The sequence below is a fragment of the Canis aureus genome, chromosome 29 (assembly GCF_053574225.1).
Source record: "Canis aureus isolate CA01 chromosome 29, VMU_Caureus_v.1.0, whole genome shotgun sequence".
Lineage (NCBI taxonomy): Eukaryota > Metazoa > Chordata > Mammalia > Carnivora > Canidae > Canis > Canis aureus.
In genome coordinates this window covers 39,410,256-39,435,660 of record NC_135639.1, presented here as the reverse complement: position 1 = coordinate 39,435,660, position 25,405 = coordinate 39,410,256, and the positions used below count along the sequence as shown (strand labels likewise).

The 25,405-nt window shown below is 40.0% G+C and overlaps 1 protein-coding gene and 1 non-coding gene across 3 annotated transcripts in view; one reads left to right on the top strand and one right to left on the bottom strand.

Annotated features, from left to right (window-relative positions):
* Positions 1 to 1,076: 1,076 nt before the first annotated feature.
* Positions 1,077 to 25,405, top strand: part of ZFAND4 (zinc finger AN1-type containing 4) — a 62,172-nt gene continuing 37,843 nt past the window's right edge. The window contains exons 1-2 of one of the 2 annotated variants that reach the window (XM_077878545.1): positions 1,077 to 1,231; positions 7,645 to 7,945. In XM_077878545.1, coding sequence (XP_077734671.1) covers positions 7,684 to 7,945 — 262 coding nt within the window. In that variant the 5' untranslated portion in view covers positions 1,077 to 1,231; positions 7,645 to 7,683. The remainder of the gene's footprint in view (positions 1,232 to 7,644; positions 7,946 to 25,405) is intronic. The other variant, XM_077878546.1, reaches the window with a different exon arrangement.
* LOC144301521 (U6 spliceosomal RNA) lies at positions 8,583 to 8,688 on the bottom strand. The gene has a single exon (XR_013368331.1). It is a non-coding gene; the product is annotated as a U6 spliceosomal RNA (small nuclear RNA).

The window sequence follows — 25,405 nt, the reverse complement described above, 5'->3', positions numbered from 1 at the left end:
ATCTTATAAGGGTTGGATGTAGAACATGCGTGGGGAATGGAGGGAAAAAGGAGTGGGGGCCCATTTCAGGTTGGAGGGTTCATGTTGTCATCGTGTACACTTGAGTTCACTTTGAGAATTAGAGTAGAAAAAAAGTGTGGCTGTGTTTACCCAAGCCTAAGATTTAACAACTCAGGGTGCTCCCGCTAACACCTGGCATACACCTATCGGTAAATTGGATAAGGAATAAACGGAGGAGACCAACAGAGACAATTGACTTTTGCCCTTGTTTTCAACCAAGTACGGCAATAGCCCCATACTTCGGATGAGACCGTTGAGGCCGGAACGTTAGGGAACAGCGAAGCACGGGAATGGGGATCTGTTAGAGACAGACAGGACGGCCGTGAAGGCGCTAGGAGTGCAGGAGGTCCGGATGGACCCGCTGGAGGGCGGCTGCACGGTACCCTCCTCGCTCCGGCACGCAGGGGGCGGGGGCTCTAAGGTGCAGTCCACACCCTCGGGCCAGAGGCCGATGCGGCCGCTCCGACCGGGGCGCGCGGCAAGTCTCCCGCCTGCCCAACAGGGCGCCAGGCAGGGGCCTAGTCAGTCAGAAAGGGCCGACATCCGGGCCCTGCTAACTGCCACCCGCCCCGAACGCACGGGCAGCTCCGGCGGCCAAGCGACCGCGGCGTCGGCGGCCAGGCCCCGCCCGCCCCCTCGCTGATTGGACGGCGACGTGAGCGCCGGCGAGCGATTGGTACGCGGCGTCACAAAGGGGCGGGGCCGCGGCGGCCGGAGCCTTGCTCGTCGGTGCCGGCCTCGGCGTTGCCCGCGGGGCCGTCCGCCTCGGTAGGCCTGCGGGCCGGCCAGCGAGTGGACGAGACTGCAGGGAGGGCGCGGCGCGGGCGCCCGGGGCTGCGGGCCGCTGAGCCGGGCCGCGCGGCCGCCGCGGTCCTCGGCGGGCGGGAGAGGAGCGCCGGGCCCGGCCCCTCCGCCGCGGCGGTCCGGAGACGGCGCGGCGCGACGCCTTTGTCGAGGACGCAGCGCCTCCGGCCGTCGCTCGGCCGTCGCTCGGCCGTCCCTCGGCCGGCGCCCCGCCCCGCCCCGCCCCGCCGCGGGTGCCCCGCCGCGGCCGGAGGGCGTTGAGCTGCCCGTCGCCGGTTCTGACGCGGAGGCTGAGCGCTGCCGCCGTCCCGGTCGGCCCGGGCGTGTGGGCGCCGGAGCTTATCCCGGAGGAGCACGGGCTGCGCAGGTGACTCTGGGCTTCGCGTGTGCACGGGAGGCCCGCGTAGACGTTGGCTTCGAGGGGTTCCCAGCGCTGCTGGAAAGTCGGGGCCAGGCGCGAGGGGTGGGCAGTGTTCTGTAGCTCACGTTGGAAACAGGAATGTGTTCACATAGTCCGTAAAAGCGGGTCATTAGGAGCTAGTGTGGAGTGTTGTTAATGGTCGCGCAGCATTCTGGATCTTTTCATATTGGGGGAAAACGTTAAAGAAAAAGAAAACTACCCTTATATGGCTGATATTCTTTGCAACAGGCTAAAGCTGATTCCTAGTGAAGTGACTTACTGAGTGGTATTACTGCCTTTCCTATCCTTGACTTCTCTTCCATCTTTGATTGTGTATTTAGAACTTTATCAGAAGAAAGTAATGTTTCTGGGTATTGATTTAGGAACGTGTTTTGATGCCACTCTTCGTAATCTTAAGTATGTTTTTTAAAATTATTGGTAAAAATTCTGGAAGCGTTTTTTTTTTTTTTTTCTCTCTACCTGCCTCTTCCTTTGCACTTGGTCTTGTATAATTTAGCTGTTGATGTTGCAACATTTCCCATCCCGTCTTTGAGTCTTCATTGCATCAGCATCAGAGGGTTCCATAATATGCTTACTGGAGAGCGGAGGTCCTTGGCCTGCTGGAACTTTGATTTGCTCCTCTGCCATCATCTAGTCTACCAGTCTGGTTTAACCAGATTTCACAGCCTCATTTCATCCTCTCTTACTGTGTATTTTACTGAGGAGCAGTGTAACGATTTTTTTTTAGAGGCTTACATTTCAGTTTTGAATTTGGTTACAAACCTCAACTTTATGACTTTGGGAGATTACACCATTTATTAGGTGCTAAGCCTTTGTTGGGTGTTCCAGTGCAATTTAGTTCTGAACTGGGTTGCTGTTTTTCTTTTAGCCCATAGTGGTTTTATCCTTTCTTGATATGGATGAAGGACTTCCAAATCTGCTACCTTCTCCCACCCCCGCTGATTTATTGATATTTCAGGTATTGTTGTAGAGAGTACTGTGGTGAAGGAAATGCTCCTTATATCTTCTGTTAGTGGTCATTTATGCCTTTACTTTCAGCATTCCTGGCCTCTGTTGCTAGAGCTGCTACTATATTGGTAGGAGTGCTGTTGACTTTGGGGAAACAGACATAATTCATTAGTATATTCTTACTTGATGTGGCATGATAAGTATTTTATAAGAATCCACATGTTAGCCAGAATCATGTTCTAAAAGCAGTTACTTCAGTGATGGGGATAACAGGGGTTAGGGAGGGCAGCCCAGGTGGCTCAGTGGTTTAACACCACCTTTGACCCAGGGCATGATCCTGGAGACCCGGGATCGAGTCCAACGTCGGGCTTCCCTCATAGAGCCTGCTTCTCCCTCTGCCTGTGTCTCTGCCTCTCTTTCTCTCTCTCCTCTTTCTTTCTCTGTGTGTCTCATGAATAAATAAATAAAATCTTAAAAAACAAGAGGGTTAGGGATTAGCTGCATTAAAAAGACATTTTTCCTACAGGCATTTCAATATATTAAACCTATAAAATACAAAACCTGAGCAAGACATTACTGTATTGTTATTATATTTGTTACTTATTGTTTTTGATAAATATAAAATAGCGTTTTTTAAAAAAGATTTTATTCATGAGAGAGAGAGAGATGTTGTCAGTGTTCCAGAAATGTTCCAGTAGGTGAATGGATAGATTGTGGAACATATGGATAATTTAGATAATTGAATATTATTCAGCCAATCTGAAAAGGCTACATACTGTATGATTGCAACTATATGATATTCTGGAAAAGGCAAAACTATGGGGATGGTAAAAATATCAGTGTTTGCCAGGGATTTGGGAGGGAAGGTGGGATGAATAGGTGAACTGCAAAGGACAACTATTCTGTGTGATAGTGTAATAGTGGGTACATGTCATTATATGTTTATGAAAGGTAGTATACATGAAAATTAAACTAAATTATGGATGTTGGGTGATAATGAGGTATCATTGCAGTTTCTACAGTTGTAATAAATAACACCTCTCTGGTGTAGGATGTTGACAGTGGGGGAGGTCATACATGTGTGGGAGCAGGGAGTATATGAGAACTATGTAAATTTTTTCCCAGTGTATTTCCCAGTGTATAAATCCTCAAAAAATACTAACAAACCAAATCTAGCAACATATGTAAGGATTATACACCATATACAAATAAGATTTATTTTAGGAATGCAAGGTTGGTTCAACCTATCAGAATCACTTTCTTTTTTTTTTTTTTTAGATTTATTTATTGAGAGAGAAAGCACATGGGGGCAGAGAGGGACAGAGGGAGAAGAGAGAGAATCTCAGACTCCCTACTGAGCCCAGAGCCCAACATAAGGCTTGGTCTCACGACCCTGAGATTGTGACCTGAGCTGAAATAGTTGGTTGCTTAACTGACTGAGCCACCCAGGTGCCCCCCATCAGTGTTCTTTTAAACACCATATTATTTTTTAAAAAAATATTTATTCATGAGAGACACACAGAGAGAGGCAGAGACACAGGCAGAGGGAGAAGCAGGCTCCCTGCAGGGAGCTGGATATGGGATTCAGTCCCAGGACCCCAGGATTACGCCCTGAGCCAAAGGCAGACGCTCAACACTGAGCCATCCAGGTGTCCCTAAACACCATATTGATAGAATAAGAGACAAAAACCATATGATTATCCCACTAGACACTGTACAGAAAAGCATCTGACAAAATACAACACCCTTTATGGTTTAAAAAAAAAAAAAAGATACTTAAAGTAGAAGGGAATCCCCTCAGTGTGATTCAGATTATGTAGGAAAACCCCACAGTCCAAATCAGTACCATGTAGTGAAAGATTGAATGCTTACCCCTTAGAGTCAGGAGTAAGACAATAATGTCTGCTCTTACCACCAATACTCAACCTTGTATTTAGGTAAGAAAAGGAAATAAAGAGCATCTTATTAGAATGTTGAAGATTGGAAATAAAGAAGTAAAAATCTCCGTTTGCCAATGACATGAACTTTGATGGAGAAAATCCTAAGGAATCCACTGAAAAACTACTAGAACTAAGAATTCTGCAGTGTTACAAGTGTACAATATCATTATATTAAGATCAGTTGTATTTCTCTTCACTAACAATGAACAAATTGAATATGACACAATTTCATTTATAGTATCAGAATATAATTCTTAGGAATACTTCTTTTTAAAGCAAAATTTGTACTCTAAACACTATAAAACATTGTTGAAAGCAATTTAAGAAGTTTTAAATAAACCGAAGGGCATTACATGTTCATAAATCATAAAACTTAATATTGTCAAGGTGGTGATTTCCAAATTAATCTGCATACTCAACAAGTCCTTATTCAAAAGCCCAACTAGTGTTTTTGCAAAATAGACCATCTGATTCTAAAATTAATATGGAAATTCAAAGGACCCAGAGTAACCAGGAGTCCTAGAAGAAGAAATTAGAGAACTCACACTGATTTCAAAACTTACTACAAAGGTAAAAAGGTATTGTACTATTATAAGGACAGGCATGTAGATGAATAGAATTGAAGGACTGGTATTAAACCCTCATTTTGTGGTCAATTGGTTTTTGACAAGGGTGCCAAGACAATTCAATGGGAATAGAATAGTTTTTATGACAAATGCTGCTGGGACAATTGGGTTTTTACTTGGCAAAGTATAAAGCTGGACCCTTCTTTCATACCACAAACGTGAATTCAGAACAGGCCTACATGTAAGGCTAAAACTACAATTCTGGGCAGCCTGGGTGGCTCAGCGGTTTACCGCCTGCCTTCAGTCCAGGGTGTGATCCTGGAGACTTAGGATCGAGTCCCTCGTTGGGCTCCCTGCATGGAGCCTGCTTCTCCCTCTGCCTGTGTCTCTGCCTCTCTCTCTCTCTCTGTCTCTCATGAATAAATAAAATTAAAAAAAAACTATACAATTCTTAGAAAAATATATGTAAATATTACTTTGGATGAGGTCAAGTTTTTGGAACATTGACAAAAGCACAAGCAACAAAAGAAAAATAGCCAAATTGGAGGTCATTAAAATACAGTCTTATGTTTGAAGGACACTGTCAAGAAAGCTAAATGACAACCCATGGGGGAAATATTTGAGAATCCTAGATCTTTAAGAGGCTTGTATCTAAAAAACATTTAAAAAAAATCCCTTTTGAATATAAGGGAAGGGAGAAGAAATGTGTGGGAAATATCAGAAAGGGAGACAGAACGTAAAGACTGCTAACTCTGGGAAACGAACTAGGGGTGGTAGAAGGGGAGGAGGGTGGGGGGTGGGAGTGAATGGGTGATGGGCACTGGGGGTTATTCTGTATGTTAGTAAATTGAACACCAATAAAAAATAAATTAAAAAAAGAATCCCTTTTACAACTAGTAATGAGACAACTAGTAAAAATTGACAAAGGGTATGAATATTATCTTCTGAATCCACATTTCTGTAAAGAAGATATACAAATAGCCAATAAACACCTAAAGATATGCTCAATGTCATTAATCAATAGAGAAAGAAAATTGCAACCACAGTAAAATACTACTTCACACCCACTAGGATGGCTTTAATCACCAAAATAATAAAAAGTATTGGCAAGGGTGTGGAGCAATCGTCACTCTCTTTCATTGTTGGTGGGAATGTAAGATGGTTCTGACCACTTCTGAAAACAGTTGGTAATAACACAAGTTGCTGAATGTGTTACCACCTAACCCAATAATTCCAATCCTAGGTATATGTACGAGAGAAAGGAAAACATGTCCACACAAACACTTGTAATCAAATGTTCTTGTAGCATTATTCATAATAACCCCAAATTGGAAACAACTCAACATGCCCATCAACTGATGACTGCATAAACAATGTGTATTAATACAATGGACTATTATTCAGCAATAAAAAAGAATGAAATACTGATACACCTAAGAATCATGAATGAACTTTGAGAATGTTATGCTAAGTGAAAGAAGCCATTTATAAAAGATTACATATTGTATGATTATGGGAAATGACAAGACTAAGCAAAATGGCAAAGTAGATTGGGGTGCCTAGGGCTGAGAGGGGAAGGGAGAATTTGGGAGTGATATTTAAAGAGTATGGGGTTCCTTTTTTGGGGGTGATGAAAATGTTCTAAAGATGATTGTGATGGTTGTACAATTCTGTAAACATAATAAAAACCAGTCAATTTTAGATTTTAAATAGGTGAATTTTATGGTATGTAAATAACATTTCACTAAAGCCATAATAAAGATTTACCTATGCCTCCAGGAAGATGTGTATCACCTGTCCTACTTTAAGTTCAAGACATTCCCTTTAGGGGATCCCTGGGTGGCTCAGCGGTTTGGCGCCTACCTTTGGTGCTGGGTGCGATCCTGGAGTCCCGCGTCGGGCTCCCGGCATGAAGACTGCTTCTCCCTCCTCCTGTGTCTCTGCCTCTCTCCTCTCTCTGTCTATGTCTATCATAAATAAATAAACAAATATTTAAAAACAAAGTTTTCACTGATTAGCAATTTATCAGTTCCTATTGTAATCATATGCTTGTAATTTATCTTAGGACTTTTGTCTGTTGTGTTTGCCTGTCATAAGTCATTGCGTGTTTGTGTGTAGAGATTATGTCTAATGTCTGTTACCAATATAAGTGTTATCTTAGTGCAGTAATGATAACTTCTGGAATGCTAATTATTATTTAGTGAGTCATTTATATTTTTAGTGAGTCTTATTTTTAAGGAACCTGTTAACCTATCAAAAAACCCTATTTTTTTATTCAGTGTGATTTAAATGTACAATGGCTATAACATTTTGTGTGGGTTAGAAAACATAATTTACATGGTTTAGTAAAGGATATGCATAAAGTTTTCAGAATCTTGCAAATCTCTGTTGAGTTTATTGGGTTAAATGACGTTAACAAAAATATATTTGAGTATGTACTGTAAGTAAATAAATAAATGTGTTGAGCTCTAGTAAGATATAGAAAAGTATTGTAAATACAGCTGTTCTTAATCTTTTTTTAAAAAAAATATTTATTTGAGAGAGACAGCATGCGTGAACATGAGCAGGGAAAGGGGTAGAGGGAGAAGGAGAAATAGACTCTCCGCTGAGCAGGGAGCCTGATGTGGGGCTTGATCCCAGGACCCTGGGATCATGACCTGAGCCAAAGGTAGATGTTTAACCAACTGAGCCATCCTGTTCTTAATAATAATCTTATGGTCTAATTGGGAGAGTGGTTCCGGAAACAAATGTGAAAGATTAATGATTAGACCAATTAAGTACTGGAAAGAATTCTAGGGCTGTCTGGAAGATTGATGTAGGCCAGAGTGATTGAGAAAGTCTTTATAACAGAATGAGACATTCAGATAGGCTTGTTAAAAAAAAAAAAATTATTCTTGTTTTTTAGGTATAAAACTCAAAACATGAACAACGATATATATTACCAATGTTCAAAAGTGATTTGGCTAGAACTGGAATACAGTTGCCTACAACATATTCCAGAGGAATTAGAAAAGTCAAAGTAATGGATAACAGAAAAGATCCTCCATTCTTCAATGAAGATAACGTGGGACCGTTTTACTACAAACTTCCTTTCTATGATACCATGGAGCTCTTCATTGAAACATTGACTGGAACATGTTTTGAGCTGAGAGTTTCACCCTTTGAAGCTGTTATTTCTGTGAAAGCAAAAATTCAAAGACTGGAAGGTACTAGTTTACATTTGTTCATCTGGAGTGTGTAATAATTCTAACTTTTCTTTCTGTTTTTTTTTTTTTTTAATTTCTTATTCATTTATGATAGTCACAGAGAGAGAGAGAGAGAGAGAGGCAGAGACATAGGCAGAGGGAGAAGCAGGCTCCATGCACCGGGAGCCTGATGTGGGATTCGATCCCGGGTCTCCAGGATCGCGCCCTGGGCCAAAGGCAGGCGCCAAACCGCTGCGCCACCCAGGGATCCCAATTCTAACTTTTCTTATGGATAAAATGTCAAACCTATATAGAAGTAGGAAGAATAGAGTAATGCACTCTTTAGACCCCTTCCTCAGCTTCAACAGTTATTAACTCATGAACTGTCATGTTTCTATTTCTGCATTCCTCCCACCCCTTTCCACTTCTACTAGGTTCTTTTGAAGGAAATCTCTGACATTGTGGTAATAGTATATGAAATAATATTTTAAAATAATTTTTCAACAGGTTATGATGACATGCAAAATCTTCCATAAGTACCTTACAGTTATTTTCAATGGGAAATCATGATTGAGTTCCGTTTTAGTGACCTTCTTTACCTATTTATACTACTTTGCAGATATTTTTATTTTTTTTATTACGTATATATGTATTTATTTAAAATATAGAATGCTTCATGAATTTGCTTGTCATCCCTGCATGCAGGGCCAGGTGAATCTTCTCTATATCATTCCAGTTTTAATTTTTAAATTTTTAAAAAATTTTAAATTTTTGTATGTTTTTTTATTGGAGTTCGATTTGCCAACATAGAGTATAACACCCAGTGCTCATCCCACTCATTCCAGTTTTAGTATACATGCTGCTGAAGCGAGCATACTTTTCTTTTTTAATGTGGAGATTTACTAAGAGTTCTGGCTTACATTTACATATATTTGAAGTTTCCTCGGTACAGCAGGAATGCTGAATATTGAACAATATTGAATAAGTTCAGTGTCTTTGTGGCTTACATGTGTGTGAAGGGGTCATAAATTATTTTGTGTTAAAATTAGAATCTTTTTCTTTGTACTTTACAAATTTCTGAAATAAGTCGTATTTGCCATTATAGTTGTTAGAACCCAGTATGTACTTAAAAATTAAATTGTTCTATATAACACTAAATGGATGTTGCTGTAATTTAGCGGTAATAACGAGCATTGCCCTCTAGTTTAAGTTCAGAGTTGTAGAAGGATGATTAGTGTTGGAATCTTTTGTCTATTAAAGTCGAGAATCCTGGTGTCTGAACTAAATAGTTGCTGTTTCTCTACTAACTATTCTGTTAAGTTAGTGGCCAGCTGAGTCCAGTGGCCATATTAGTACATCCAGTAATGGCACATGAAACATCTTTCCCTCAAGTGATTTGCTGAGACACAGAGGCAGAAGAGGGTATTTTGACATTGTTCTGCTTTTTTATTAATATGATGGTATAATTATATCTTTTTAGGAGCAGGAAGATAAAACCATCTTGTGTTCTAAATAATCTCTGTATTTTTCCCCCTTTCATGCATTTTGAATAATCTTCATGCAGCAAAAACATTTTAGAGAGTATCTTGCTTAGGTATCTTAATGTCAGAAGATTAAAATTGGCTTACAGAAGGTTAGGGACTCATCCTAGGAAAATGTCATTCCTTTTTTTTTTTTTTTAATTGGAGTTCAATTTGCCAACATATAGCATAACACCCAGTGCTCATCCCATCAAGTGCCCCACTCAGTGCCCGTCACCCAGTCACCCCCCCACCCCCGCCCACCTCCCTTTCCACCACCCCTTGTTTGTTTCCCAGAGTTAGGAGTCTCTCATGTTCTGTCTCCCTTTCTGATATTTCCCACTCATTTTTCTCCTTTCCCCTTTAAAGGAAAATGTCATTACTGACAGAATTGGTTTCACAGCCAAGATGTAGACTTCTTGAAAGTCCGAGATCAGTGTACTAGCATGGTCAGATTCTACTAAGGGCTTTTTTCTTTTTTTTTTTTAAAGATTTATTTATTTATTTATTTATTTATTTATTTATTTATTTATTTATTTATTTATTTATGATAGACACAGAGAGAGAGAGAGGCAGAGACACAGGAGGAGGGAGAAGCAGGCTCCACACCGGGAGCCCGACGTGGGACTCGATCCCGGGACTCCAGGATCGCACCCTGGGCCAAAGGCAGGCGCTAAACCGCTGAGCCACCCAGGGATCCCCTAAGGGCTTTCTTCTTGACTTAAAGACTGCCTTTTCTTGCCGTATCCTCATCTGGCAGACAGGAAGAGAGTGGGCCCTCTGGCATCTCTTCTTATATGCCACCGTGAGGGACACTCCATCACATTGGAGTTTGGGCTTCAAGATACAAATTGAGGGTAGGGATACAGTTCAGTGCATAGCATTCCTTTTCCCATTGCTGATCCTCATATCCCTCATCTTTTCTTTTATCCTGTTCCATACTTTCTTATAATTTCTTCCAGCCATGGGCACTGACATTCTGTTTTTCAGGAGGCTTCAAGAAGGCATCTTTCCTGAAAAATGAATTTTGACTTTTTTCTGGGGTGATCTTTTTATTTCTTTTCTTTTCCTTTCTGCCTTTTCTTTTTTGTCTTATCTTTTCTTTTGAGAGAGAGAGCATGCAAGCAGGGAGGCATAGAGGCAGAGGGAAAGAATCCCAAGCAGGCTCCACACCTAGGTTGGAACCGGGAGCAGTACTTGATCTCACAACCCTGAGATCATGACTCAAGCTGAAATCAAGAATCGGATCCTTACTTGATTGAGCCACTCAGGCACTCTTGATCTTTGTATTTCTACCTAGGAAGACATTTGGGGCTAAATCTCCAAGATAGATAATGTAGCGGGGAGGATAGGAAGGCAGAGGTGACACTGCTCAGTTAATCCTTCAGGGAAGTGCTTGCTCTGCCAGACTGCGTTTCCTTTTCCAGTAAATTCAGAACTGGAGCCTAGTAAGAGATAGGGGGGTAGATGGAGGGAACTGTGGACAAAGAGTTGAAGAAATGTGTTGGTTAGTAATGATAAGGCTGTAGCAAGAAAGGAGCAGAACCTACAAGGGAACTTTAAATGGGTGTTGAAGGCACAGTAGCACTAGAGCCAGACAGTCTGATTGCATATTTCTAGCCAAGCAGATTACTTAATCTCTATTTACCTCAGGTGTGCTCATTTAAAATAGGAATAATAATAGTTCCAATCTCAAAAAGTGATTCTTAGGATTCTTAGTTAATAAATGTAGAACATTTAGCAGAGCATCTGTGTTCTTTATCAGGGGAAAATTGTTACTCTGTGGAAAGAGTACAGCATGTACCCATGGATATAAGAATGATGACCTTGGGAAGAGATGTAATTTAGCTCTCTGAGTTTTCCAGAGAAGGCAATTTTTTTGGAGTTTATCATTACCTAGAACATTGGCCTGTAAAGGAGAGTACATACTATGCAGAGGTTATGAAAAGTAATCCAGTGGAAATTGGAAAGAGAAAATATGCCAAGAAATGTAAGGGATTATTATCATTTGGTTCATGATTGCCATGGGCAGTGGATTTCCTAAGACATCCAGTCCTTGGGATTACTGCTGCCTGTAAAGATTTCTCTTCTATGCATGGTATAGGACTTTTTTTCTTGCCCTTTTTATGGGTAGATGGAACCATGTTATTAGTTCTGGTCAATGAACTATGAATAGAAGTTTCTATTAGCCTATGCCCCCAACCTCCCCCATCTCCACTGACATGCAGTGAACATGTAACATGAGCAATAAATCAATTTTTGTCTTAAGCCATTAACGTCTTTGGGGTCATTTGAAGATTCAGCATAACCTACTTAATTCTAACTAATACAGTATGAAATGGGGATCCTTTTTTTCCCATTACATAGATAACTGGTCTTTTAAATACCATTTATTGAAATACTCTTAACTTTTCTCACCAAATTTCATACCTGTCATGTATGGTATTTGTGATATTCATGTATGATATACAACTCTTGATCACCTCATCTATGTCTGTGTCTTCATAAGCCAATATTTATTATACATTCTTATTTATCGTGATATGACTTAACAATTTTTTTTAAAGATTTTATTTGTGTATTCATGAGAGAGAGAGAGAGAGGCAAGAGACACATGCAGAGGGAGAAGCAGGCTCCTGGAGGGAGCCTGATGTGGGACTTGATCCTGGGACTTCAGGATCATGCCCTGAGCTGAAGGCAGACGCTTAACCACTGAGCCGCCCAGGAATTCCTAACTTAACAAGTTTTGATAGTTGATGATGTGCATTCACATTAAGGATTGTTATGTTTTCTTAGAGAATTAACCAATTTATCATTATGTAATGCCTTCTCTTTACCCCCAATAACTTTCCTTATCCTGAGTTCTGTGCTGTCTGCAATTAATATAGCTACTCCAGCTTCCTTTTGATTATTATTGGCATGATGTATCTTTCTCCATCCCTTTACTTTTCCCTCCAGCTTTCTTAATTAACAAATAAAATTGTATATATCCCTATACTTTTAATCTCTAACTTTATGTTTAAAGTGGAGTTTTTAGAGACTACATGTAGTTGGGTCTTGGTTTTTGATCAAGTCTGATGATCTCTGTCTTTTATTTTTTATTTTTATTTTTTTAAATAATAGATTGATCTCTGTCTTTTTTAATTGATAATTTAGGCAGTCGATGTTTAAAATTATCTATATTGTTGAATTAATAACTATTGTATTTGTTACTTTTTTCTATTCATCCTCCTTGTTCTTTGTTCCTTTGTTTCTTTTCTGCATTTTGTGGTTTTAATTAAAAACTCTCTTCTTGCTTACAGGATTTGTAATAAAAAGTTCCCTATAATTATTGTCTAGTTTTTTCCTCTGCCTTCTTTAAAGATTTTCTCTTTGTTTTTGCTCTTCTGCAGTTTGATAAGATATGCCTAGGTATAAATTTTAAAATTTTAATCCTCTTTGGTGGTCTCTGAGCTTCCTGTTGTATGCTTTGGTATATCTTGTTAATTTTGGAAAATTCTGGGCCATTATTACTTAAAATATTTCATCTGTACTATTTGTTCTGTTTCTTCTAGTATTCCAGTTACACCTTTTGAAAATTTTCCACGGTTCTTGAAGTACTGGTTTTTTTTTTTTTATTGTTTTTTTTCTCTTAATGTTTCAATTTGGGAAGTTTCTGTCAACATTTCTTTAAGCTTTAAGCTCACTGATTCTTTCCTTGCAATTTCCAGTCTACTAATAAGCAGGCCAATCAAAGTCTTTTTAAATTTCTGTTATTGTTTTTTACTTCCAACATTTACTTTTAATTCTTTTGTATACTTTCATTCTGTCTGTCTTTTCTTTTTCTTTTTTTTTTTAATTTTTTTATTGGACTTCAATTTGCCAACATATAGCATAACACCCAGTGCTCATCCCAACAAGTGCCTCCCTCAGTGCCCATCACACAGTCACCCAAACCCCCCGCCCACCTCTCCTTCCACTACGCCTTGTTCATTTCCCAGAGTTAGGTGTCTCTCATGTTTTGTCACCCTCACTGATATTTTCACTCATTTTCTCTCCTTTCCCTTTATTCCCTTTCACTAATTTTTATATTCCCCAAATGAATGAGACCATATATAGTGTTTGTCCTTCTCCGATTGACTTATATTTCACTCAGCATAATATCCTAGATGGACACCGAGACTCCTTCCACAGTTTGGCTATTGTGGACATTGCTGCTGGAAACACCGGGGTGTAGGTGTCCTGGCGTTTCACTGCATCTGTATCTTTGGGGTAAGTACCCAGCAGTGCAATTGCTGGGTTGTAGGGCAGATCTATTTTTAACTCTTTGAGGAACCTCCACACAGTTTTCCAGAGTGGCTGCACCAGTTCACATTCCCACCAACAGTGAAGGAGGGTTCCCCTTTCTCCACATCCTCTCCCACATTTGTTGTTACCTGCCTTGTTAATTTTCCCCATTCTCACTGGTGTGAGGTGGTATCTCATTGTGGTTTTGATGTGTATTTCCCTGATGGCAAGTGATGCAGAGCATTTTCTCACGTGCTTGTTGGCCATGTCTATGTCTTCCTCTGGGAGATTTCTGTTCATGTCTTTTTCCCATTTTATGATTGAATTGTTTGTTTCTTTGCTGTTAAGTTGAATAAGTTCTTTATAGATCTTGGATACCAGCCCTTTATCTGATAGGTCATTTGCAAATATCTTCTCCCATTCTGTAGGGTTGTCTTTTAGTTTTGTTGACTGTATCCTTTGCTGTGCAAAAGCTTCTTATCTTGATGAAGTCCCAATAGTTCATTTTTGCTTTTGTTTCTTTTGCCTTCATGGATGTATCTTGCAAGAAGTTACTGTGGCCGAGTTCAAAAAGGGTGTTGCCTGTGTTCTCCTCTAGGATTTTGATGGAATGAATCTTGTCTCACATGATTAAACTTATTTGTAGGTATTTCATTCCTTTTGATGCAATTGTAAATTGGGCTTTTAAAATTTCTCTTTTTGGTAGTTCATTATTAGTGTATGGAAACATACATTAGTATTTTGTATTGATCTTGTATCTTGCAACTTTACTGACTTTGTTTTATTAGTTCTAACAGGGGTTGTTTTTTTTTTTTTTTTGGTGGAATTTTTAGAGTTTTTTTTTTTTTTGTTTTTTGTTTTTTTGTTTTTTTTAAACTTATGATAGTCACAGAGAGAGAGAGAGAGAGAGAGAGAGAGAGAGAGGCAGAGACATAGGCAGAGGGAGAAGCAGGCTCCATGCACCCGGAGCCTGACGTGGGATTCGATCCCGGGTCTCCAGGATCGCGCCCTGGGCCAAAGGCAGGCGCCAAACCGCAGCGCCACCCAGGGATCCCTAGAGTTTTTTAATATATGTCATCTGCAAATAGAAATAGTTATACTTGTTTCATTCTGCATTGGATACCTTTTCATTTTCTTGCCTAATTGCTCTTTCTAGGACTTTCAGTACTATGTTGAATAAATGTGGCAAGAATGGGCATCTTTATTTTGTTACTCACCTTAGAGGAAAAACCTTCCATTTTTCCCCATTCAGTATGATGGTTATCGTGAACTTGTCGTATATGGCCTTTATTATGTTGAGGTATGTTTTCTCTATACCCAGTTTTTTGACAGTTTGTACCATGAATGGATATTGAATTTTGTTAAATGCTTTCTCTGCATCTGTTGAAATGATCCTATTTTTATCCTTCATTTTTAAAAAATATTTTATTTATTAAAAAGAGGGAGAGCAAGCATGGGCAGTGCAGATGGAGAGGGACAGGCGACAGGCAGACTTCCAGCTGAGCAGGGAACCCAACTTGGGGCTTGATTACAGGACTCTGGGATCATGACCTGAACTGAAGGCAGATGCTTAACTGCCTGAGCCACCCAGGCACCCTATCCTTAATTTTTTAATGTGGTATATCATATTGATCTGTGGATGTTGAACCATCTTTGGATTTCTGGAATAGTTCATGGTATATGATCCTTTTAATGTTCTGTTCTATTCTATTCTATTCTATTGTATTCTATTCTAGTTTTATGTGTTTTGTTGTTGAATGTAGTTTGCTAATATTTTATGAGGATATTTGCATCTTTGTTTATCAGGAATATTGTCTTGTAATTTTCTTTTCTTGTAGTATCTTTGTCTAGTTTTGGTGTTAGGGTAATGGTGGACTTGTAACATGAGTTATGGAAATGTTCCCTCTTCTCTTTTTGAAAGAATTTGAGAAGGATTGGTATTCATTGTTCTTTACATGTTTCATAGAATTCACAAGTGAAGCCAGTTGGTCCTGCACTGTTGTTTCTTGGTAGATTTTTGACTGCTGATTTATTTCCTTACTAATTGGTCTGTTTTGAATTTTTCTTTTTTTATGATTCAGTCTTGGTAGGTTGTGTGTTTATGAATTTATCTATTTCTTCTAGGTTTTCCAATTTGTTGGCTTGTAATTGTTCATAGTAGTCTCTAATCTTTTATATTTATGTGGTATCAATTGCAGCTTCCCATTTTTGATTTGATTTAATTTATTTGGAGTCTTCTCTTCTTGATGAGTCTGACTAAAGGTTTTCTCATCTCTTAAAAGTAATTGGCTCTTAGTTTCTTTGATCTTTTCTATTGCCCTTTTAGCCTCTATTTCATTTATTTCTGCTCTGGATCTTTGTTATTTCATTGATTCTGCTAACTTTAGGTTTAGTTTATCCTTATTTTTTTCCATATTCCTTGAGTTGTAAAGTTAGGTTGTGTGAAATACTATTGTTTCTTAATGTAATTGTTTATTGCTATGAATGTCTCTCTTAGAACTAATTTTGCTGTACCTCCTGAGTTTTGGTATGTTGTATTTCCATTTTCATTTGTCTCCAGGTATTATTAATTTTCTTTTTTATTTGTTCTTTATCTCATTATTTATCAATAGCATGTTGTTTAATCTTTACATATTTGTGAATTTTGCAGTTTTCTTTTTGTAGATAATTTCTAGTTTTATAACATTATGTTTGGAAAAGAGACTTGATAGAAGACTGAAGATTTCAGTCTTCTTAAATTTATTAAGTCTTATTTTGTGACCTGACATATGATCTATCCTAGAATACATTCTATTTTTACTTGAGAAGAGTGTATATCCTGCTTTTGGATGGAATGTTCCGTAAATGTTAAAGCCAGTTGGTCTAATGTGTCATTTAAATCTAACGTTTCTTTATAGATTTTCTATCCGGATGATTTGTTGGTAAAGGTGGGATATTGAAGTACTCTACTATTATTGTATTGCAGATTCTTTCTACCCTTAGGTCTATTAATATTTGTTTTATGTATTTAGGTGCATAGATATTTATAAATGTAATATCCTCTTGTGGGATTAACACTTTTATCATTCTATAATGACGTTTTTTTGTCTCCTGTTATAGTCTTTGTCTTGAAGTTCCTTTTGTCTGATATAAGTATAGTTGCTACCTACTTTTTTTGGTTTCTTTTGGCATGGAATGCTTTTTTCCATCCCTTTCTGTCTGAGTGTGTCCTTAAAGCAGAAGTGAGTCTTTTCTAAGCAGAATATAGTTAGGTCTTATGATTATTATTATCATTTGCCGTTCAGCCACTCTCTTGATTGGAGAATTTGGTCCATTTACATTAAGGTAATTACAGATAAGGTATAGGCATTATTTCCGTTTTGTTAATTGTTTTCTTGCTGCTCTATAATTCATTTGTTTTCCGTTTCTCTTGCCCTCTTCCTTTGTGATTTGATGATTTTTGGTAGTGGTATGCTTAGATTTTTTTTTTCTGTTTATCTTTTACAGATCTACTATAGGTTTTTGCTTTGTGGTTAAAACCAGGAAACTTATATAAAACATCTTGTTTATACAGTTTATTTTAAGCACGTAACAACTTAATTTCAAATGCACTCTAAAGCTCTGTATTATTACTCTTCTTCCTACATCTTACATTTTTAATGCCGCAATTTATCTTGTATTCATTAACAAATTATTGTAGTTATATTTATTTTTACTACTTTTGTCCTTTAGTCTTCATACTTGATTTATAAGTGATTAACACACTGTCATTACTTTAGATTACTCTGAATTTAACCATGTATTTTTAACAGTGAGATTTATACTTTCAGATGTTTTCCTGTTACTAGTTATAGTATTTTATTGCAGTTTAAAGATGTTCTTTTCACATTTCTTGTAATTCTGGTCTATTGTTGCTGAACTCCTTCAGCTTTCGCTTTTTTGGAAAACTTTGTCTTATCTGTAATTCTGAAAGATCACTTTGCTAGGTAAAGTATTCTTAGCAGTGTTTTCTTTTAGCACTTTGAATATGTTGTACCACTCTTTTTGGGCCTGGAAAGTTTCTGCTGAAATATCTTTTTGTAGTCTTATGTGAGATTTCTTGTTCTTAAGAAGCTGTTTTTCTCTTGCTGCTTTAGAAGGATGCTCTCCTTATCTTTAACTTATGACAGTTAAATTATAATGTGTCTTAGCTTGGGCCTCTGTGGATTCATTTAAGTTTTATGTCTGTTTTTCTCTGACTTTACCTTTTGGGACCTCTATAATGCAAATATTGGTCTATTTAATATTGTTCCATAAATCCATTAATCGGACTTTTCTCTTTTATCTTTTTGCTCCTTTGACTGGATGAATTCCACTGTCCTTTCAGTTTGCTGACCTTTTCTTCTGCTTTGTATGGTTGGCTGTTTTACCTCTGTATTTAATTTTTCAATTCAGTTATTTTATTCTTCAGCTTTGTGATTTATTTGATACTTTCATACATTTTCTCTTTGTTGAAATTCTTACTTTGTTCGTGCATTATCCTTCTGACATTGGCAAATATCTTCATGATCATTATTTTGAACTCTTTATCAGGTAGATCACTTATCTCCATTTCATCAAGAGGTTTTATCTTGTTCTTTTGTTTGGAACATATTTGTCTCTTTACTTTTCTTGACTCTCCGTGATGGTTTCTGTGCTTTAGTTAAAACAGCCATTTCTTCCAATCTTGATGTAGTGGTCTTATATTTGATATGAACCTTCTCATTCAACCCTGCTTATCTCTCAGATCTTTGTGATTATCCAAACAGTGCATTTTTGTGGCTTGCAGTAGTTGTTGCAGTGGGAAGGATCTCAGCACGTAGATACAGGCTGTTTGGAATCTGTCCCCTAGGCTACCATCTTTAAAGTATGCAAATATATCTCTTTTAGGGAAAGGCTGCTAGATGATTGTTTCTATTTGCCTCTTCTGCGCTGTACCGTAGTTAGCCAGTTAAGAATTGTTTCTCTGTTTTTCAATTTTTCCTCTCCTCCAAAGATTGTATTTATTTATTTATTTGACAGAGAGAGAGAGAGAGAGAGAGAGATAACAAGCAGGGGGAGCAACAGAGGGAGAAGGAGAAGCAAATTCCCCACTGAGCAGGGAGCCTAATGCAAGGATGGATCTCATGACTTGAGCCAAAGTAAAGCAGATGCTTAAGCGACTGAACCACCCAGGCGCCCTTCTTTTCTTTCTTTTTTTAAAAGAATATTTATTTTGACACATGAGGTGGGGCAAGATGGCAGAAGAGTAGGGTCCCCAAGTCACCTGTCCCCACCAACTTACATAGATAACTTTCAAATCATCCTGAAAACCTACAAATTCGGCTTGATTTAAAGAGAGAAAAGCTGGAATGCTACAGTGAGAAGAGTTTGAGCTATCAAGGTAGGAAGAATGCAAAATAAATAAAAAAGCATTCAAGGGGGAGGGGCCCCCGTGAGAGGCTGGGCTAAGGCCAGGCGGTGAGAGCCTCCAGGACAGGAAAGCCCAAGCCCGGAGAAGCAGGAGCTTTACCAATCTTCCCGGATGGAAAGGCACTCGCAGGGAGCTCGGGCAGGATCCCAGGAGGGGCAGTGATGCCCCCCAGGTTCCCGGGGTCACTAACAGAAGAGGTGCACCCTGGGGAGAGCACACCACACCACAGGCCGAGCTACCTAAAGGGCTGGAGGGCACGCCCAGCGGGGCCTCGGGAGCAGCTCCGCGGTGGCTCTGCGGGGAGGGGGCTGCGCGGCTGGGGAGTATGATTCCAGCAGCACAGGTCCCAGAGGCCAAGGAGCCGGGGGACACAACCAAGATCTGGCACTCCCCCCAGGACAGGCGGGGGCCGAGAAGGCACGGGACAGCGGGGACACTCCTGCCGCTGGGTGGCCCTGAGCTGTGCAGATCAGCGCCCCCCCACCCCCAGAGCATCCAGGCCCCTGCGGACTGGGAGATGTGGTAGTTACTGAGGGAGCTGACTCTAGGGCTGGAGAGCTGGCCTCCGCCACTGTTGTTGTTCCTCCTGGTGTCACCTGGTACATGGGGTTGAGCAGGGCTGCCAGGGAGCAGGGTCCTCACAGGATAAACAGCTCCTACTGAGCCATGCACCTGGCAGGGGCAGGACAACTCCCCCAGATGCATACAACTGAGAATCAGCAGAGCAGGCCCCTCCCCCAGAACACCAGCTGGAAGGACAGGGGAAGGGCAAGTTCTTGACCAAGCAATGCTGGAAAGTTCCAGGGGAAGTCGAGGGACTTACAGTATATAGAATCAGAGGATGACCCTCCTTGTTTATTGTTTCTTGTTTGTCCCACTCCCCCTTTTTTTCTCTTTTTCTCCGTTTTTCAGTACAACTTGTTTTTAGCCACTCTATACGGAGCAAAATGACTAGAAGGAAGAACTCATCACAAAAGAATCAGAAACAGTACTCTCTCTCCCACATAATTATAGAATTTGGATTACAATTAGATGTCAGAAAGCCAATTTAGAAGCACGATTATAAAGTTACTGGTGGCTCTGGAAAAAGCATAAAGGATTCAAGAGACTTCATGACTGCAGAATTTAGATCCAATCAGGCCGAAATTAAAAATCAATTCAGTGAGATGCAATCCAAACTGGAGGTCCTAACGACAAGGGTTAATGAGGTAGAAAAACGAGTGAGTGACAGAGAAGACAAGTTGATGGCAAGGAGGGAAGCTGAGGGAAAAAGAGAAAAACAAAAGATCATGAGGTTAGGTTAAGGGAAATAAATGACAGCCTAAGAAGGAAAATTCTACTTGTAATTGGGGTTCCAGAGGGCGCCGAAAGGGACAGAGGACCAGAAGGTGTATTTGAACAAATCATAGCTGAGAACTTCCCTAACTTAGGAAGGGAAACAGGCATTCAGATCCAGGAGATAGGTCCCTCCCTAAAATCACTAAAAACCGTTCAACACCCTCAACACCCTCGACATTTAATAGTGAAACTTGCAAATTCCAAAGATAAAGAGAAGATCCTTAAAGCAGCAAGAGACAAGAAATCCCTAACCTTTATGGGGAGAAGTATTAGGTTAACAGCAGACCTCTCCACAGAGACCTGGCAGGCCAGAAAGGGTTGGCAGGATATATTCAAGGTCCTAAATGAGAAGAACATGCAGCCATGAATACTCTATCCAGCAAGGCTCTCATTCAGAATAGAAGGAGAGATAAAGAGCTTCCAAGATAGGCAGAAACTGAAAGAATATGGGACCACCAAACCAGCTCTGCAAGAAATATTAAGGGGGACTCCGTAAAAGAAAGAGGAAGTCCGGGGATCCCTGGGTGGCTCAGCGGTTTAGCGCCTGCCTTTGGCCCAGGGCACGATCCTGGAGTCCCGGGATCAGCTCCCACATCGGGCTCCCAGCATGGAGCCTGCTTCTCCCTCCTCCTGTGTCTCTGCCTCTCTCTCTCTCTCCCTATGTGTATCATAAATAAATAAATAAATAAATAAATAAATAAATAAATAAATAAATCTTTAAAAAAAAAAAAAGAAAGAGGAAGTCCAAGGAAACAATCCACAAAAACAGGGACTGAATAGGTATCAATGATGACACTAAATTCATATCTTTCAGTAGTAACTCTGAACATGAGTGGGCTTATTGATCCCATCAAAAGACACAGGGTTTCAAACTGGATAGAAAGCAAGACCCATCTTTTCCTGTCTACAGGGACTCATTTTAGACCTAAGGACACCTACAGCCTGAAAATGAAAGGTTGGAGAACCATGTACCATTCAAATGGTTCTCAAAAGAAAGCAGGGGTAGCCATCCTTATATCAGATAAATTAAAGTTTATCCCAAAGACTGTAGTAAGAGATGAAGAGGGACACTATATCATACTTAAAGGATCTATCCAACAAGAGAACCTAACAGTCATGAATATTTTGCCCTGAATGCTGTGGGAGCTGCCAAGTCTATCAATCAATTAATAACCAAAGTTAAGACATACTTAGATAATAATACACTAATACTGGGAGACTTCAACAAGGCCTTTTCTATAAATGACAGAGCTTCTAAGCACAACATCTCCAAAGAAACAAGAGCTTTAAATGATACACTGGACCAGATCGATTTCACAAATATTTACAGAAATTTACATCCAAATGCAACTGAATACACATTCTTCTCAAGTGCACATGGAACTTTCTCCAGAATAGACCACATACTGGGTCACAAATCAGGTTTTCACTGATATCAAAAGATTGGGATCGTCCCCTGCATATTTTCAGACCATAATGCTTTGAAACTAGAACTAAATCACAAGAAGAAGTTTGGAAGGATTTCAAGAACGTGGAGGTTAAAGACCATCCTTCTAAAAGATGAAAGTGTCAAGCAAGAAATTAGAGAAGAATTAAAAAGATTCATGGAAAAAAAAAAGATTCATGGAAACTAATGAGAATGAATATACAACCATTCAAAATCTTTGGGATACAACAAAAGCAGTCCTGAGGGGGAAATACATCACAATAATAGCATCCCTCAAAAAACTGGAAAGAACTCCTATACAAAAGCTAACCTTGCACCTAAAGGAGCTAGAGAAGCAACAGCAAATGAAACCTTCACCCAGCAGAAGAAGAGAGTTAATAAAGATTCGAGCAGAACTCCATGAAATCGAGACCAGAAGAACTGTGGAACAAAACCAGGAGTTGGTTCTTTGAAAGAATTCATAAGATAGATAAACCATTAGCCATCCTTATTAAAAGGAAGAGAGAAAAGACTCAAATTAATAAAATCATGAATGAGAAAGGAGAGATCACGACCAACACCAAGGAAATACAAACGATTTTAAAAACTTATTATAAGCAGCTGTTATACCAATAATTTAGGCAATCTAGAAGAAATAGACACATTTCTGGAAAACCACAAACTACCAAAACTGGAACAGGAAGAAATAGAAAACCTGAACAGGCCAATAACCAGGAAGGAAATGGAAGCAGTCATCAAAAACCTCCCAAGACACAAAAGTCCAGGGCCAGATGGCTTCCCAGGGGAATTCTATCAAATATTTAAAGAAGAAACAATATCTATTCTACTACAATTATTGTTCCAAAAGATAGCAAGGGATGGAATACCTACACCAAACTCGTTCTGTGAGGTCATCATCACCTTAATTCCAAAACCAGACAAAGACCCCACCAAAAAGGAGAATTATAGACCAATATTCCTGATGAACACAGATGCAAAAATTCTCAACAAGATACTAGCCAATAGGATCCAACAGTACATTAAGAAGATTTTTCACCATGACCAAGTGGGATTTATCCCCAGGATGCATTTGGATGTAAAGTTCTGTAAATATCTGTGAAATCCATCTGGTCCAGCGTATCATTTAAAGCTCTTGTTTCTTTGGAGATGTTGTGCTTAGAAGATCTGTCATTTATAGAAAGGGCCGTGTTGAAGTCTCCCAGTATTAGTGTATTATTATCTAAGTATGTCTTAACTTTGGTTATTAATTGATTGATAGACTTGGCAGCTCCCGCATTCGGGGCATAAATATACATGACTGTTAGGTCCTCTTGTTGGATAGATCCTTTAAGTATGATATAGTGTCCCTCTTCATCTCTTACTACAGTCTTTGGGATAAACTTTAGTTTATCTGATATGAACACTGCTACTCCTGCTTTCTTTTGAGGACCATTTGAATGGTAAATGGTTCTCCATTCTTTCATTTTCAGGCTGTAGGTTTCCTTAGGTCTAAAATGAGTCTCTTGTAGACAGCAAATAGATGGCTCTTCCTTTTTTCTCCAGTGTGAACCCTGCGCCTTTTAATGGGATCATTAAGCCCATTCATGTTCAGAATTCTTATCTTATTGAAAGATAAGAATTTAGTGTCATCATTGATACCTATTCAGTCCCTGTTTTTGTGGATTGTTTCATTGGACCTCCTCTTTCTTTTACGGAGTCCCCCTTAATATTTCCTGCAGAGTTGGTTTGGTGGTCATATATTCTTTCAGTTTCTGCCTATTTTGGAAGCTCTTTATCTCTCCTTCTATTCTGAATGAGAGTCATTCTGGATAGAGTATTCTTGGCTGCTTGTTCTTCTCATTTAGGACCTTGAATATATCTTGCCAGCCCTTTCTGGTTTGCCAGGTCTCTGTGGAGAGGTCTACTGTTAACCTAATACTTCTCCCCATAAAGGTTAGGGATCTCTTGTCTCTTGCTGCTTTAAGTATCTTCTCTTTATCTTTGCAATTTGCAAGTTTCACTATTAAATGTCGGGGTGTTGAATGGTTTTTATTGATTTTAGGGAGGGACCTCTCTCCTGGATCTGAATGCCTGTTTCCTTTCCCAAGTTAGGTAAGTTCTCAGCTATTATTTGTTCAAATACACTTTCTGGTCCTCTGTCCCTTTTGGCGCCCTCTGGAACCCCAATTACAAGTAGAATTTTCCTTCTTAGGCTGCCATTTATTTCCCTTAACCTTTCCTCATGATCTTTTGTTTTTCTCTTTTTCCTTAGCTTCCTTCCTTTTTATCAACTTGTCTTCTGTGTCACTCACTCATTCTTCTAGTGCATTAACTCTCATTGTTAGGACCTCCAGTTTGGATTGCATCTCATTTAATTGATTTTTAATTTTGGCCTGATTGGATCTAAATTCTGCAGTCATGAAGTCTCTTGAATCCTTTATGCTTTTTCCAGAGCTACCAGTAGCTTTATAATTCTGCTTCTAAATTGACTTTCTGACATTTAATTGTAATCCAAATTCTGTAACTCTGTGGGAGAGAGTTCTATTTCTGATTCTTTCTTTTGTGGTGAGTTTTTTTTTTCCTAGTCATTTTGCTCAGTGCAGAATGGCTAAAAACAAGTTGTAATGAAAAGGAAGGAAAAAAAAGAGAAAAAAAAGAAAAGGAAAAAACCACAAAGAATAACAACAACAAAACAACAATAAAAAACCAAGGAGGAGTATACTCTGATTCTATAAACTGTGAGTCCCTCGACTTACCCTGACGCTTTCCAGCACTGCTTGGTCAAGAACTTACTCTTCCCCTGTCCTTCCAGTTGGTCTTCTGGGGGAGCAGCCTGCTGTGCTGATTCTCAGGTGTGTGCACCTGGGGGAGCTGCTCAGCCCCCTGCCAGGTGCACAGCTCAGTTGGAGCTATTTATCTTGTGAGGCCCTTGCTCCCTTGCTGCTTCGCTCAGTCCCAGGCATAAGGTGACAGCATGAGGAACGACAACAGTGGCAGGGGCCAGCTCTCCAACCCTGGAGTCAGCTCCCACAGTAACCACCACAGTCTCTCAGTCTGCACTGGCCTGGATGCTCTGGGGGCGGGGGCCGCTGATCTGCACAGCTCAGGCCGCCCAGTGGCAGGAGCATTCTTGCTGTCCTGTGCCATCCTGGCCTTTGCCTGTACCAAGGGGAGCACAGGATCCTGGGCTGTGTGTGTCCCCTGACACCCTAGGCTCGGGGGCCTGCGCTGCTGGAATCGCACTCCTCAGGTGGCGCAGCCCCCTCCACGCGGAGCCACCACCTGAGCTGCTCCGGAGGCCCCACCAGGCAGGTGCTCTAGCCCTTTAGGGAGCTCAGCCCGGGGTGTGTGGCACACTCCCCCCCCCCGCACACTTCCTCTGTTAGTGACTCTGGGAACCTGGGATCTCCACTGCCCCTCCTGGGATCCTGCCTGAGCTCCCTGTGAGCTCCTTTCAGTCCAGTAAGATTGGTAAAGGTCCTTCTTCTCTGGGACTGGGCCTTCCTGTACTGGAGGCACTA